At 36.8% G+C, this 13421-nt stretch overlaps 1 protein-coding gene across 1 annotated transcript in view; it reads left to right on the plus strand.

Annotated features, from left to right (window-relative positions):
* Nucleotides 1–3298: 3298 nt before the first annotated feature.
* LOC108756396 (RB1-inducible coiled-coil protein 1-like) overlaps nucleotides 3299–13421 on the plus strand; it is a gene marked incomplete at its 3' end in the record, with an annotated part of 11856 nt that continues 1733 nt past the window's right edge. Inside the window, exon 1 of the mRNA XM_018500157.1 lies at nucleotides 3299–5264. Within this exon, the coding sequence (XP_018355659.1) occupies nucleotides 5197–5264 (68 nt within the window). The remainder of the gene's footprint in view (nucleotides 5265–13421) is intronic.

Raw genomic sequence — 13421 nt, forward strand, 5'->3', positions numbered from 1 at the left:
AGAGCGAGTATATTTGAACGGATACAGGAAGTGTGGATATCGATCGGGTAGCAGAGGGTAAACAAACACGACACAGAGTCGCCGCTGGACGTGCTCGCTCGAAAGTCTCGTTTCGTTCGTATCTTCCATTCATCGCTCGTCTCGGAAATACGCTTTGTTGTTAGGCGACTGCGTGCGCGAGAAGAAGAGAAACGACGGCCGCGCATCCCGCCGAGGTCGCGCAAGCGCGACCGAAGGATCGAACAGCTGTAGCAGCACTGTCGAGTGTCGGCTCGAGTCGTGGGTTGCTATGTGCTACGAGACTTTAATATTAAGGAGAACGAGCGAAATAGCGATGTACTATATTGTTTTTCCGGTCGAATTCTATTCATGATCGCTACTGAATCTTGCGCTACGAGCCCTTGCGTTGAACGAAGCTTTACTCTTGCAAGCCAATGAGAACCGCGAAGAAGGGCAGAACATTTTTCAAAAATAGACACTAATGATTGAGGCAAGGCCTATTTTTGAACCTACCACATACGAAAATCTATATAATATTATACGTAACATGAAAAAAAAAATTATTAAATCTTAACATATATTTCTCTGAATTTATTTACAGTAAATATTTTTATTTTATAAAAGAAACGATAGTTAAATCAAATATATAAATAGTTTTTATAACAAATAAATTTATATTTGCATTTAATAAATATTACTTTAATAAATATTTACTATACAAACCAATATTAATTAAAATTTAATTTAAAAATTTGGTTTTTTTAGTGTATATATAACATTTTTATATGCAATAGGTGTCTTTTTTTCTGCACGAAACTGCTTTAGAATTTTCCTTTCCGCTTTCAAATATCAAAATATATTTCTCTTTAAGTACCAAAAAGTGTGTAGTTCGGCTGTATAACAAATATAATACTTTTCGAGAGTTAACCCTTGGTTTAAAAGGTCTGCATTTTTTACGGGATAGAAAATCATAAAAGTAGTGCGCAGATAGAGATGAGAACAAAGGATTCTTTATTCTTGAATTTTAGTACCTATTAGGTTTTACGATATCATACATTTGATTGTTTATTATTTACAGTAGAGGTTGAAAAAACATACTTGGAGCTTTATAACTTTCGAAACGAAAGCTTGCGAGACGCAAAACAACATGCGTGGAATTGTACGTTGCCAAATCACTTTAAATCTCCCTTTAATAATAAGTCTTAAATAAAAATTATGCAAAAGCAATGTCATTTACTTAAATTAGATTACCCGATTACAAGACAACAACTATGACGTGTAGACGATTCTAAGACATTATTGTGGAGATAAACATATTTGCTTTCTGAACCCGCTCTTTAATTAGCTAGCATCGGTGACTAGGTCAGGTGTACATTATTCTCACAACGAGGGAACGGCGCATGCGCTCGATGACGTCACGAGCGTGATCGTTGATTTACAGGGCCGACGTTTAACGTGGGTCGCACGCTGCATAAATTATCTAGGTGTACTCAGGTGTGCCTAATAACGGTTAAACTTAAGTAACGTATTCAATAGTTTCATTAAAGATACATTTGATAATTATTATTATCGTATGATTAGAATCGAAACGGATTGATTTCGTTATAATGATATTTCCCACATGACATTTGTAAAGCTATTTTTAGAATTTTTGTAATAATTTAAATATTACAGATTCCAGCCTAACGTTTTTTATTAGGAATCCTAGTTTTTTCTCATCATAGAATTTTTTTATCTTTTCTTGTCTTACAATCGATTGGGTTAAGAAAATAGATTAATATTTTTGAGTCTATTCGTAATTAAGAGTATCAACAATTTCTTAGCATTATCTGTTTTCGTCTTAAAAGTGAGACATTGCCACCAGCCAATTTCGGCCAAATTTTGATTAATCGACGATAAATTTATCAAGCAGTACTTGCAATATTTTGTCAACGTGGGTAGAGCATAATTAATTTATTTTCGCTTGAAACAACAATTAACTTAAATTAGGAAGATAACAAATTTTACAATCAGAAGTTAATTTTGCTGTAGCACCAATTTTGCCACTTGAATTAATTACTAGTACGTATTATGTAATTATTCGAAATGAATTTAAATCGTAATTATTTATTTCTTAGATTTCCATGAGATCTGTTTACGTTGCATGAAATTCCCAGAAGTTTTTGCACTTAAAAGGAGATAAATATATATTCAGACGTTGAAGAAAAAGAAAGCGAAGATGCCGAGTGCAAAAAGTACACAAGCGAACAAGCCTACTGTATTTTTTAAGGAAAATGGAATAATTCCGATCGGAATCCATTTCGAATAATTCCATAAGGCTCATTCTGTAATTACGTAAGCATAGTAAATAGTTGCAGTTGTAAGAATTGACTAAGGTCGTAATAATCACACTACAAGTTATAGTTGCTGGTTATCGGTTTTATTTTCATCAATCATGTTGCAGTTAACCTGCATTCGCTGCATCATGATTGACTAAAATAGAACTGACAATGTTGACAGCAACTGTAATCGACAACCTGTAGTGTGATTACGGTCTAATGGAGCTCATTTTATTGTATAAGCTGTAAGTGGTTGTAGTTTAGACGTAGTCGAATATAAGGATAATATTCGACTGTGATTGATCAATTCTTACAACTACAAGCACTTACAACTATATTTATGTAATTGTAGAATAGGTTTAGGCTCCTTAGTAATTGCAGCAGCCATGTTGGAATCGTGACGTCAGAAGCGAGGAATGATACATTAATTTATGCTGCAAGCCATTTGTAAATAAAGACAATTTGGATAAATCTAAATGACGAGATTGCTTTAAAATATCTGTAAAAATGGGCAGAAACTGTTCTTTTCTTCCTTAATAGTCAGTAAATGGTCGTAAAAGACAGGTAAAGTGAGCCTAATTTCGGGCAGAAACACACGGTTTGAACAACTGTTGAAGTGAATGAAATATACGCTTTTACGTATAAAATTCCAGGATAACTATAGTATCTGCTCATTTTTAGAACTTTCATAAGTATGAGACACGTCACATTTTCACAATTAAGCAAACAATAACAAAATGGCATGCAGCACAAATTTCATCGTCAAGTCACTTTTCCACGCCTAGAAGTTCAGCCATTTATCGTGGCGAGGCGCTCTCTCTCTCTCTCTGTGTGTGTGTGTGTGTGTGTGTATGTATGTGTGTATGTATGTGTGTGCGCGTGCGTGCGTGTGTGTGTGTGTGAGACTTTCGCTACATTTCGTCAGGCCGCCGACTGATTTTGAATCATATACCGAGTACTCACGAGCATGCCCAAATATTTGATACATGTCCAAAATTCAACCAAGTGAAGTACACCGTTCGATGGAGCCGGGAACTCGGGATCGACCTCCGTCACTGGTCGCACGACGACAGCGCCGCTGGACTTATTTCCCCCACCGTAGCCTCGGACGTTCTGTCCGCCGTACTCGGCTGTGTTCGGAGGTCGGAGGAGCGACAGTAAACAGCTGGCGACGCTTTGCGTCAGTACGATACGCAAAACGGGACTGTGCGGAGCAGGTCCGCCCGTCGTCCCCCTCCCCTTTTCCCTTCCATCCAATTATATCCTGGCGAGATCCCCGACCGACACATTTCTCGGCCGCTGTCCAAGCCGAAGCCTTCGTCGAATTACACCGACGCAGAATAATCCCGACATTTCCGCGCCGTTAACCATCGACGAGGAGACGTCGAAACGAGCGAGCGTCATTGCCGTGGAAAAGCAGCGGGGAAAGCGGAATCTCTTTGTTCGGCGCGACCGCTCTGCGCATAGACTGACAGTGCGTACGGCGCAGCATTGTTTGTATTGTGTCGCGCGGTTGGTTCACTTCGGTCGCGTCCTCCCGTCGATCCCCTTTACACGAAGACGGACCGGGCTCCCGACGGCGTCGTCCAGCGATAAATTAGTGCGGGGATCACTTGTGGAGGGACATCTAACTGACGAACGGTGACCGTGTCGCTGATGAACGACGGTGTCGCTCGAATCGAGAAGCGAGCGAACGAGAGAGCGACGGAGAGCGAGAGAGCAGCGCGGCGGCGACGGACGCGGTGGCGTAACGCGGTGCGCGAGTGCTTTGTTTTGCCGAGCAGCTGATCCGACGCGACGGCGAGTTACTGCGAGTTACGCTTAACGACGGTACGTGCGACACGCGCGTCGACGTTTTGTCATCGGCGCGCACGACGCCGGGGATAAACGCGACCACCACCCTCGACGAGGCGTCCACCTTCGGCGGATCAACCTTCCGACGACGTCGTCGAAACGGTCGGGAATCGTGATTAGCCCTCGTTTGGGAATCGATTGCCAACGACGACGCTTCGCAAGACGGATTTTTTTCTTCAAGTCTGTGACGTAATCCGACGCTCCGTGAGGGTGCCGTGAGAAACTAAATTGATAATTGATCTAGCGATCGGACGCTTTGCAGGAGGGAGGAGAAGATAGTGATGGTAAACGTGACGAAAGGATTCAAATTCCTGCTAAACGGAGTGTAATAAAGTCGAGTGCTCGAATCTTCGGCGCTGGTCAGTCGCTGGACACACTCGCTGGAACACGCTGAGCTCGATGACGTGAATCGTGCGTACGGGGGATTGCTGTGTACCGCAGGGAGATTATGACATTAGGGCAACCGGTGTTACTCGTCGGATCCCCCACAGGGCAGAAGCGGGAGTGAATTTTCTGTTTTTTTTCAAGCGGGTGAACGTGGATTGCTCTCGAGGATTGCGCGAGGAGCGAAAACGTGTTTGGTCCCGAGCGACCTTTGAAGAACAAAGGAAACGGACTCCACTGGAAGACGACACGAAGACACTGGTTGACTGGATTTGAGTTTCTCTTTCGACGATCCGAAACCGAAGAATCCCCGCCCACTTCGAAGCGATCGGGCTCTCGCGCGCGAGAGAGAGATATCTGGATGATACTCTGCAACGCGGCGCGATTCTCAGTGGCTTTGTCTCAGAATCGACGGCGAGGATCGCATTGATCGATGCGGCATAGTCTTGACGGGGCCGTCCTCGCGAACGATCGAGAACGTGGGGTACGGCCCCGATCGAGCTGACTAAGGGAACCGTCCAAACCGAGGGCCAATCCTGCTGCTAATAGGGCCCACGGTGGAGGAAGACATCCGTGACGGGGCTGTTTTAGCAATTTCTACTCTTGTGTCGCTCTAAGGAGTCTATCCACGAGACGCAACATGCTGTACATCTTCCACGTTGACACCGGCACCACCATCACCTTCGACATCAAGCTGGCACTGCAAAGGTAACAAACAGTATACCTATTCTCTAAATTATTTCGAGTAGAATCTCACTTTGAGAAAATATGAGAAAATTGAGCCGGTCTTGAAAATGAGCGGCTCAATTTCCTGCAATCTTTAAAAATGATATTTCACTTTTCAGAGTGAGATTCACTCTAAAGCCGATATTCATAATCAATTCTTATATTTAAAGCTGTTTTAAATATAATTTTAAGATATCGTGAATTAATCAGTGTGCTGTATTAGTATCTTAAGACACTTAAAATAATCTTAAAATTAAAACCGATTATGAATACCGGCTTAAAAGTTTTAAAGAGTTAATGTTCTTTCTAGTAAAACAGCATTTTGTTTTTATTAAATGGTTCGTAAAACGTAAAACATTTTCCTGAATTACGTAAGAAGCAAGAATTCCAGCTACATCCAGATACGTAGCGATAATAGTTGGTTATTATTTACATCAAAACTCCGATAATTCTCATTAGTCATAATTCAGTTGAATTCTTTTTTATTCTGATAAAAAATCTTCTATCTATAATTTGCACAAGCTCGAAACTGTGTGTTTTAAACCCATTTTATCAATTCAATTGCGTAAGCGTGGTTGTACGTAACTGTATTTATAAAAATTGACAATTACAATCGAATATTCTCCTCGTATTTGATTGTGGTTAGTCAGTTCTTACAACTACAATCGCAACATTATAGAATCTTGTTAAAGTTCACGGCACATAAAAAAACTTAAAGAAATTGTAAGGCAAATGCAATACGTTAAGAATTACTTGGAAAAATTACAGATTATTACAAATTATTTAAATTGTATTTAAAAGTCATACAAAAAAATTAGACAGTTGACCATCTAGATCAAAAGTTATTTCAATAAAAATTAATATTTTTTTAAATTTGTACTCTATAATAGAAATATATGAAAATGTATTATAAAAAAATAATAAAAATCTCAATTTTTTTTTATGTAAGTACTTTATGAATTCAAAAATATTTATGTGAAGTTACATTGAGACAGACATTAATTGTTCGGTAAATAAATAAAATATTTATTTGTTATAAACTAATTGGTGAATCTCACTGAAATTTTGCATAAGTCATTTTTAGTACTTAAAATATGTATATAAAAAAATTTAGATTTTTGTAAATTATTTTTAAAATGTCTGTTTATAACAAAAATAAAACTAACGTCAAATAAAATAAATTATCTATAAAAATGTGTTGCTCAATAAAAACAGAATATTATGAACACAATTTCCACATGTATGCAGTTTGTTCAAAGCGTTAAAAATTAACATATGTATTTTATGCCCTTACAACCTCCTTAAGATGTAAGATTTAAGCAGTGAGCGTGAACCTGATCTACAATTGTAAGTGGTCGTAGTTATACACCTAGAGAAAGATTTCTTCGATTTAAAGAAATATTTCTTTGCTATATACGGCTGAAGAAAAAAGAAAAAGTTTCTTTGATTTGAACGTCATTTCTTCGATTTAAACATTATTTTTTGAAATTAAATAAAAAAAATTCAAACGTTAAAATTCATTTGATTTAAATTATATTTAAATCAAAGAAATGACGTTCAAATCAAAGAAACTTTTTCTTTAACCGTATAGAGCAAAGAAACATTTCTTTAAATCGAAGAAATCTTCCTCTGGGTGTAAAAATTCACCAATTACAGTCGGATATTCTCCTCGCATTCAAGTGTGATGGGTCAATTCTTACAAATACAACTACGCAATTGTAGATTGGGCTTAAGACCCAATCACATACGTGAGCAGTAGCGAATCCAGCATGTTGATTTCCTCGCTGCTTAAGTCTTACGTCGTAAGTAATTTGACGTGACCTTTATTCGCATTAAAAATGAGATTTGTAAACCTGTGTTGTTATGCGATAACTTTGTCACCAAAGTAAGCAGGCGATGATGTCAGTATAAAATATTCACATAACTTTATAGACTCAATATCACTTGAGTGAAAATGGAAAGCAACTGTAATAATAACGAGCGTTAATAATCACGCGGCATTTAGCGCCTCTCTAACAGGCCGCGAACCAACGCAGCCTCGCGCGAATCCAAGGATCCGTCGAAGGTCTAACAAATTGCAAAAGTGTGCCGCCTCCGTATAGCGGACGTAGGCGAGAGACATATAGCGAATTTGATTGGACGCTCTAGCGCATATTAAAACCGTTACACGCTGATTCGAGTTTGTATAAAAATAAAATGCAAACATTTCTAATTACACTTCGAGAAAAATACTAAATTTTAATAAACATTTATTTCAACATAATTTAAGTAAATATTTACTAGATATAAACATATATTTATTTGATGCAAATCTATTTATTTGACTCAACTATCATTTTTCATTGAGTAAATATTTATATTTACCGCAAGTAAATGTTTACTTAGTACTATTTAAAGAAATACACATACATTAAGATACAGAACATTTTTTTGTCAGTGTATAAAATACACATTTTACTTAACTGCGCAATATAATGTATCAAGGATTTTATGATTTGTTTTTATATTTGTATTGAATACATATTTTTACATCAATTTGTGTACTTTAATATGCAGCGTTTAATGTGCGCGTTCAATCGAATTCGCTAGTAGATTCTCGTGTGGCTGCTATATACGGGGAGACTCTTCAGGGGAACAGCGACGACGGAGTTTCTTCCGGATCATGGTCCGCGAACTTGCGCCGAAAATAATACACAACGAACGCGACGCGACGCGACGCGACGCGACGCGACGCACGTGGGTGTGGATGGCTCGTGGCGCGCACGAGTTTGACCCGATGGCAAACTCGGCCAAGCTGACGACACGCGCGCATGATGCAAACGAGCACTGCTCTTTCGATATTCTCCGATCGCTCCGTTCATCTCCTCTCTCTCACTATAGTTACTATTTAATAGCGAAGGGAAATTCCAGCGAGACGGAAATACATTTTTTACAGAGGAATTTTTTAAAGATGCAGTAACGGTATGTATTTGCAATCTGCAAAATTCCGCTTTTCCTTTAAATAAATGTATATTTTTGTTGTATAAATAAATTTAACTTATTCATTATTTATAACGTAAATGTAAAGATGTAACTGGCAAAATCATCAACAATCATCGGATGAATGTTTTAAAGATGAATGAACGTCCTGCAATTTGCAAAATTATGCTTTTCTTTAAATTGAAGTATGCATATTTTTGTTGTACAAATTAATCTTGCTTATTATTTTATCGTGTAAATGTAGCTGTTAAGATAATATTATTGGTAATCACGCGAATAAATCTTTTAAAGATGAAGGAACGATGTACCTGGAATCTGCAAAAAAATTGCGCTTTCTTTTAAATTGAAGTATATACGTTTTTGTTGTAAAAATCTATTCTGCTCATTATTTTGTAATGTAAATGTAGTTGTTAGGATCATCGGTAAAAAAGTAAATTGTCTTGTGAGATGTTTCATACTTTCTTGATATACTTTCTGATAGAAAATGTGAAATATGTATAATATATTGTAAAACGTTCTCTCTTTAATGACCTTGTCTTAATATTTATAATACGTAGAATGTCAAGAAAAATCGATTGATAGAAAAAAAGTACTTACCTATATTTAAAGAAAACGTGCAAATGCATATCGCAAATATATATTCGTACGAAAAAAGTAATGTTGGATAGAAAGTTGGATCTCATTATATCCTTCCTCTTTTTCCTCTCTCTTCTATTTTAATTATCAAGAGAAACATTTCCTGTTCAAATTGCTAGAATCAACATTCTGTATAACATTCTACATTTCGTCGAATATAAATATAACACAGGAACTTTCAACATATTTGATGAATATTAAACCTCGGATGATATTTTCGCGATAATTTAACATCAATTCGAAATATTCGTTATTAAGCAAATAAAATAAAAAACGAATCTATAGGAATCAATGCGGATCACAAAGCGCAATCAACTTAATAAAAAAAATTAGCTTTAATTAACGATATATACATAGCATACATCAGCTATTATACATTTCGGCTCTCCTTTGATTCATCCTCAGCGAATGAATTTTAATAAATTGAAAAGAACAAACGATTTGTTATTAAAATAATAACAGCGAGTTTCGGAGCACTTTGCATTATAAATTCAGCAAGAATCAAGATATTTGCAAGAGTAGAAGCGGCTGACATTTTAATCGAGCAAAGCTTCTCACCGTTAATTATAATATCGTTATTTTATGCAAATTGATACGGAAGGATGTGAAGAATTTTATATCAAGTGTATCATATCATACGCAAGGAACTGTTTTGCATTTTTATTCGGTCGATAATTTTAAACGAGCCTTTTAACGTGCTGGAACTAAAAAATTGAAGTACAGTCCCTTTTGTACAGCATACAATTATTTATATCGATACGCGAATGGTAATTGACTTGATGGCGATCACTCTTACGTTCATGTTTAAGAGAAGACAGGAAACTGTTGGCAAAAAGAAAGGCTTATCCCATTTATTACGATCGTTTATCTACGTTGATGAAGATCAATGCTGAGCGGAGGAATTACAACTTCGCATCGGTTTACCGTATGATAAACGACCTTCGGTTGCGAATGGAGACGTCGTATCGACGCGGTAAATGCATCGGTAGCTCGTTCCACGTCCCGTCGTGGAAAACTTCTGCGCTTTCAAGAAACACGCTCGCGGCTCTGACGCGGGCACTGAAAATATATCATTTGGCTCGCGGCGCGTTCTACATTGTGTCGAATCGCGTCGTCAAATAAGCTCGGCCAAGCTTTTAATGCGCAGCTTCTAAGGGAAGCGGCGGTTCACAAGGCAGGCTCTCTTCATATTCGAGTGGCGTGACGTCAGAGTGTCAATTGAGTAAAAAATTGTCAACGTTTGACGACGTTTGACGACGTTACGAGGGCGATTGCGTAATCGGAGCACAATGCAACCTCATGTAATCTAAACTGGCGCGTCATAAATTTCAGATTGTATTTATCACAATAAACCGCATTTTTGCGTTTCGTTTTGTAAAACCACGATTTTTCATCCTGTGCCCTACCATTCTCCTCATTACATTGGAACGCTCACTTCTCGGGTTCAAATTTCACACGATGATCTTCCGATTCTTTGCTACACACGACGGGTCATTCTTGTGTCTGAGTTTAATCTTCATCACTTAAACTCACCACTTAATAAATATACAAAAATTAAAATTATTAGGGTTTTCACGAAAATAAGATTAATTTTAATGTCGGTTTAACTAAGAATTAAAGAAAGATAAAGATTAAGTTGAGATTAAAGTTAATCTCTTACATTTATGGAACCGAGTCTAAGGGCCGGTTGTTCCATCTTTTGGTAAATTTTACCTGTTAAGTAAATAGCAAGATTATCCAATCACATGGATTACCAGATTTACCTCACAGAAGTGATTCATACATATACTTTGACATCTTTAGAAAGTATTTATATATGGTTGTGTATTTAAAAAAAAACCTATAAATGTTATAACTAATTATTTAATGCGCCTATGTAGGTTTTCGAAGAAAAAATGTGAATGAACCCAATCGTGCGTACTAAGGGTTAAGATAATTAACGACCTGTGTCAATTCGCCTCCACTCCGATTTGTGCTTTTATTCTCTGTGTTTTTATTCTCTCTGTTTAATAATGACAGTCGCGATTTAAGAGTGAACAGCATTGAGCTTGAACAACATCGCAATTAAATACTAGGCAATTTCTAGCATCAGCAATACCATCTGTAAAAACGACGGTCTTTGTTCGTATCTCGCCCGATTACCTTCGCTTTGTTTACGTTAGTTGATAAGAACTATCTGCGCACTGTGCGAATCAAAAATCATACGAGCCAACTTCGCATTCAACGTGAGTCGATGCAAAGCGTATTCGCGCTCTTGATATTCTTCCCACGTAAACACGTCTCGGAAATTCATGTAAAATACATGTGGCCCTCGCAATCATCATAAACATGATGAAACATTGAAATGTTGTCCATTTGAAATTATTTCGACGCACTTATACACGTATAACATGATAATATTTATTCTCTATTCGACCCTGCGCATAATGGAAGAAATATTAGGAATAAATATTAAATACTAGAAACCAAAAAATTAAGAATAGAGATTAAATGTAGCGTACAATGGATACAAATAAGGTATTGCATATTTATATCTCTTGTTTACATCCATTATTTAAGTTACATTTTTCTATATTCATTTCATTTGATTTTTTTATTTCTGATATTTAACTTAATGTTTAATTTAGTAATATTTATATTTAATTTAATATTTAATATTTATATATATTTCATCTAATATTTAATATTTAATCTAACGTTTATTCCTGTTCGTAATATTGCACATAGCTTTATTTTAGAATAATAATTAATAATACGTTTTGTCAGTTGACACTCGTTTAATCAATCAAAAGTGTCCCGTCTGCCTTTTTGGAAAGAATTTTTTTTTTTTTTTTTTTTCAAAAAAGATCTCGTTTCCAAGAAAAGTGACATTGAAAGATGAAAGTCTAAAAATATCGCACTCTTTCGAGTTTGGACGATTTTCAACGAGTAATGCGCATCATCCAGGCTCGGTTGTAAGGCTCGCCTATTAACACGCAAATAATATATAACCGTTAATTTATTTTAAATGGATTCCCTCTTTCCCCCTTTGTTTTCCTTTTTCATCTTCTCGTGAAGCCGATATCTTGAAGAAATTGCGACGATGAGCGCCGTCGCGTGCACGAAATATGAGCCCGCGCCGCGCCGTGCCGTAACGTGACGTGCGTAACCATCGACGACACGCAGTCTCGAGAAGCGGCGAGGCGCGGCGGTTGAACGTGCTCGTAGTCAGCTGGTAGCGTCGACTACGAGTGACTGGCGATAATTCCGCGCTCGCTACGTTTTCCCGTTGCAGACGCGCGAGGCGCTTTTGATCAATGATGCTGCGCCAGCATCTGATATCTTTAACTCCGACGTTTCTTCTCATCTTACTCTTTAAATCACTCGCCGCTCGACACTTCAGTTGATTCAATCTTCGCTGAGAAAACGAAAACTATGCGCGAATTGCGTAACGAATGGCACATCGCGTTCCACCGGGAACGACGATCCTTTTTTTTTTTTTTTTCCCATAGAGACGCTCCGCACGATTGAAGATCTTACGACAGTTACGAGCCGGGTTGCGAAAGGTTCATTTGCCGTAATTCATTCTACGAGTGAAATAATCGCACGACAAATTTTTATTAATTAAAAATGATCTATTTTATTTAATATTTAATTAATAAAATGTTTAAACAGAAATAAAAGGGAAGGCGGCCATTTTCTGTCTTGATGCTCATAAGGAAACCCAAATGATTCCCTTCAATTTTTATGACCTTTGAATATGTTGTTGTCTGGACAATAATAAGGGACGTATTTTTTAAAAGTGTCCAATTACGCTTCTAGGAGGTGCAACACTTCTTTGAAGAAAATTGATTATTGTCTTTTGAAGCAAATATTGTCGAAACTACAATATAAGAGACAGAAAAAAATGTTAGAAATAAAAGTTGAATGGTTTTAAGAGTACTTCATAATTATAATTTTAAAAAAACTTTTAATTTTTATATTTGATAAATAAAAATTTTTTTATTTAGAATTCTTTTAATTGTTATTATAAAGTATTTTTCAAATCATTTAACTTTTATTGAGAACATCTTTTTCTATCTTTCACAGTTTCGATATTCGAAAAAAAAAAAAAGAAAAAAACGATTTCGTTTAAATGTATTGCATCCAAGGTTGCATCCCTTAAAAGTATGGGTCCCTTATTTTTGTAGAAAACAAATTTACAGCTTATCAAAATCAAGGGCGGACATTCCATAGATTTCCTTGTTAATAATATTCATGTGAATTGATATACAAATACAATTATTATTTCTATACGCCGATTCGGTTTGTCGGATTTGAAATTCAATCGTAAACTGAAATAAAATGGTCTCACAATTAAATTAATTGATCGTCGATTTCAGTTTATGATTGTGTTTCAAATCCGACAAATCGAATCGGCACACAGTCTGTAACAATCGATAATTGCATTTGTATATTCACATTTTATTAATGTTAGTGTAACTGCGAACACGTTCTCTTAATTAATACGTCGCGCATTTCCTCACCTCTCTTGACTGCTCAAAA

This window comes from Trachymyrmex septentrionalis, unplaced genomic scaffold (genome assembly GCF_001594115.1).
Source record: "Trachymyrmex septentrionalis isolate Tsep2-gDNA-1 unplaced genomic scaffold, Tsep1.0 scaffold127, whole genome shotgun sequence".
NCBI classification, from domain to species: Eukaryota; Metazoa; Arthropoda; class Insecta; order Hymenoptera; family Formicidae; genus Trachymyrmex; species Trachymyrmex septentrionalis.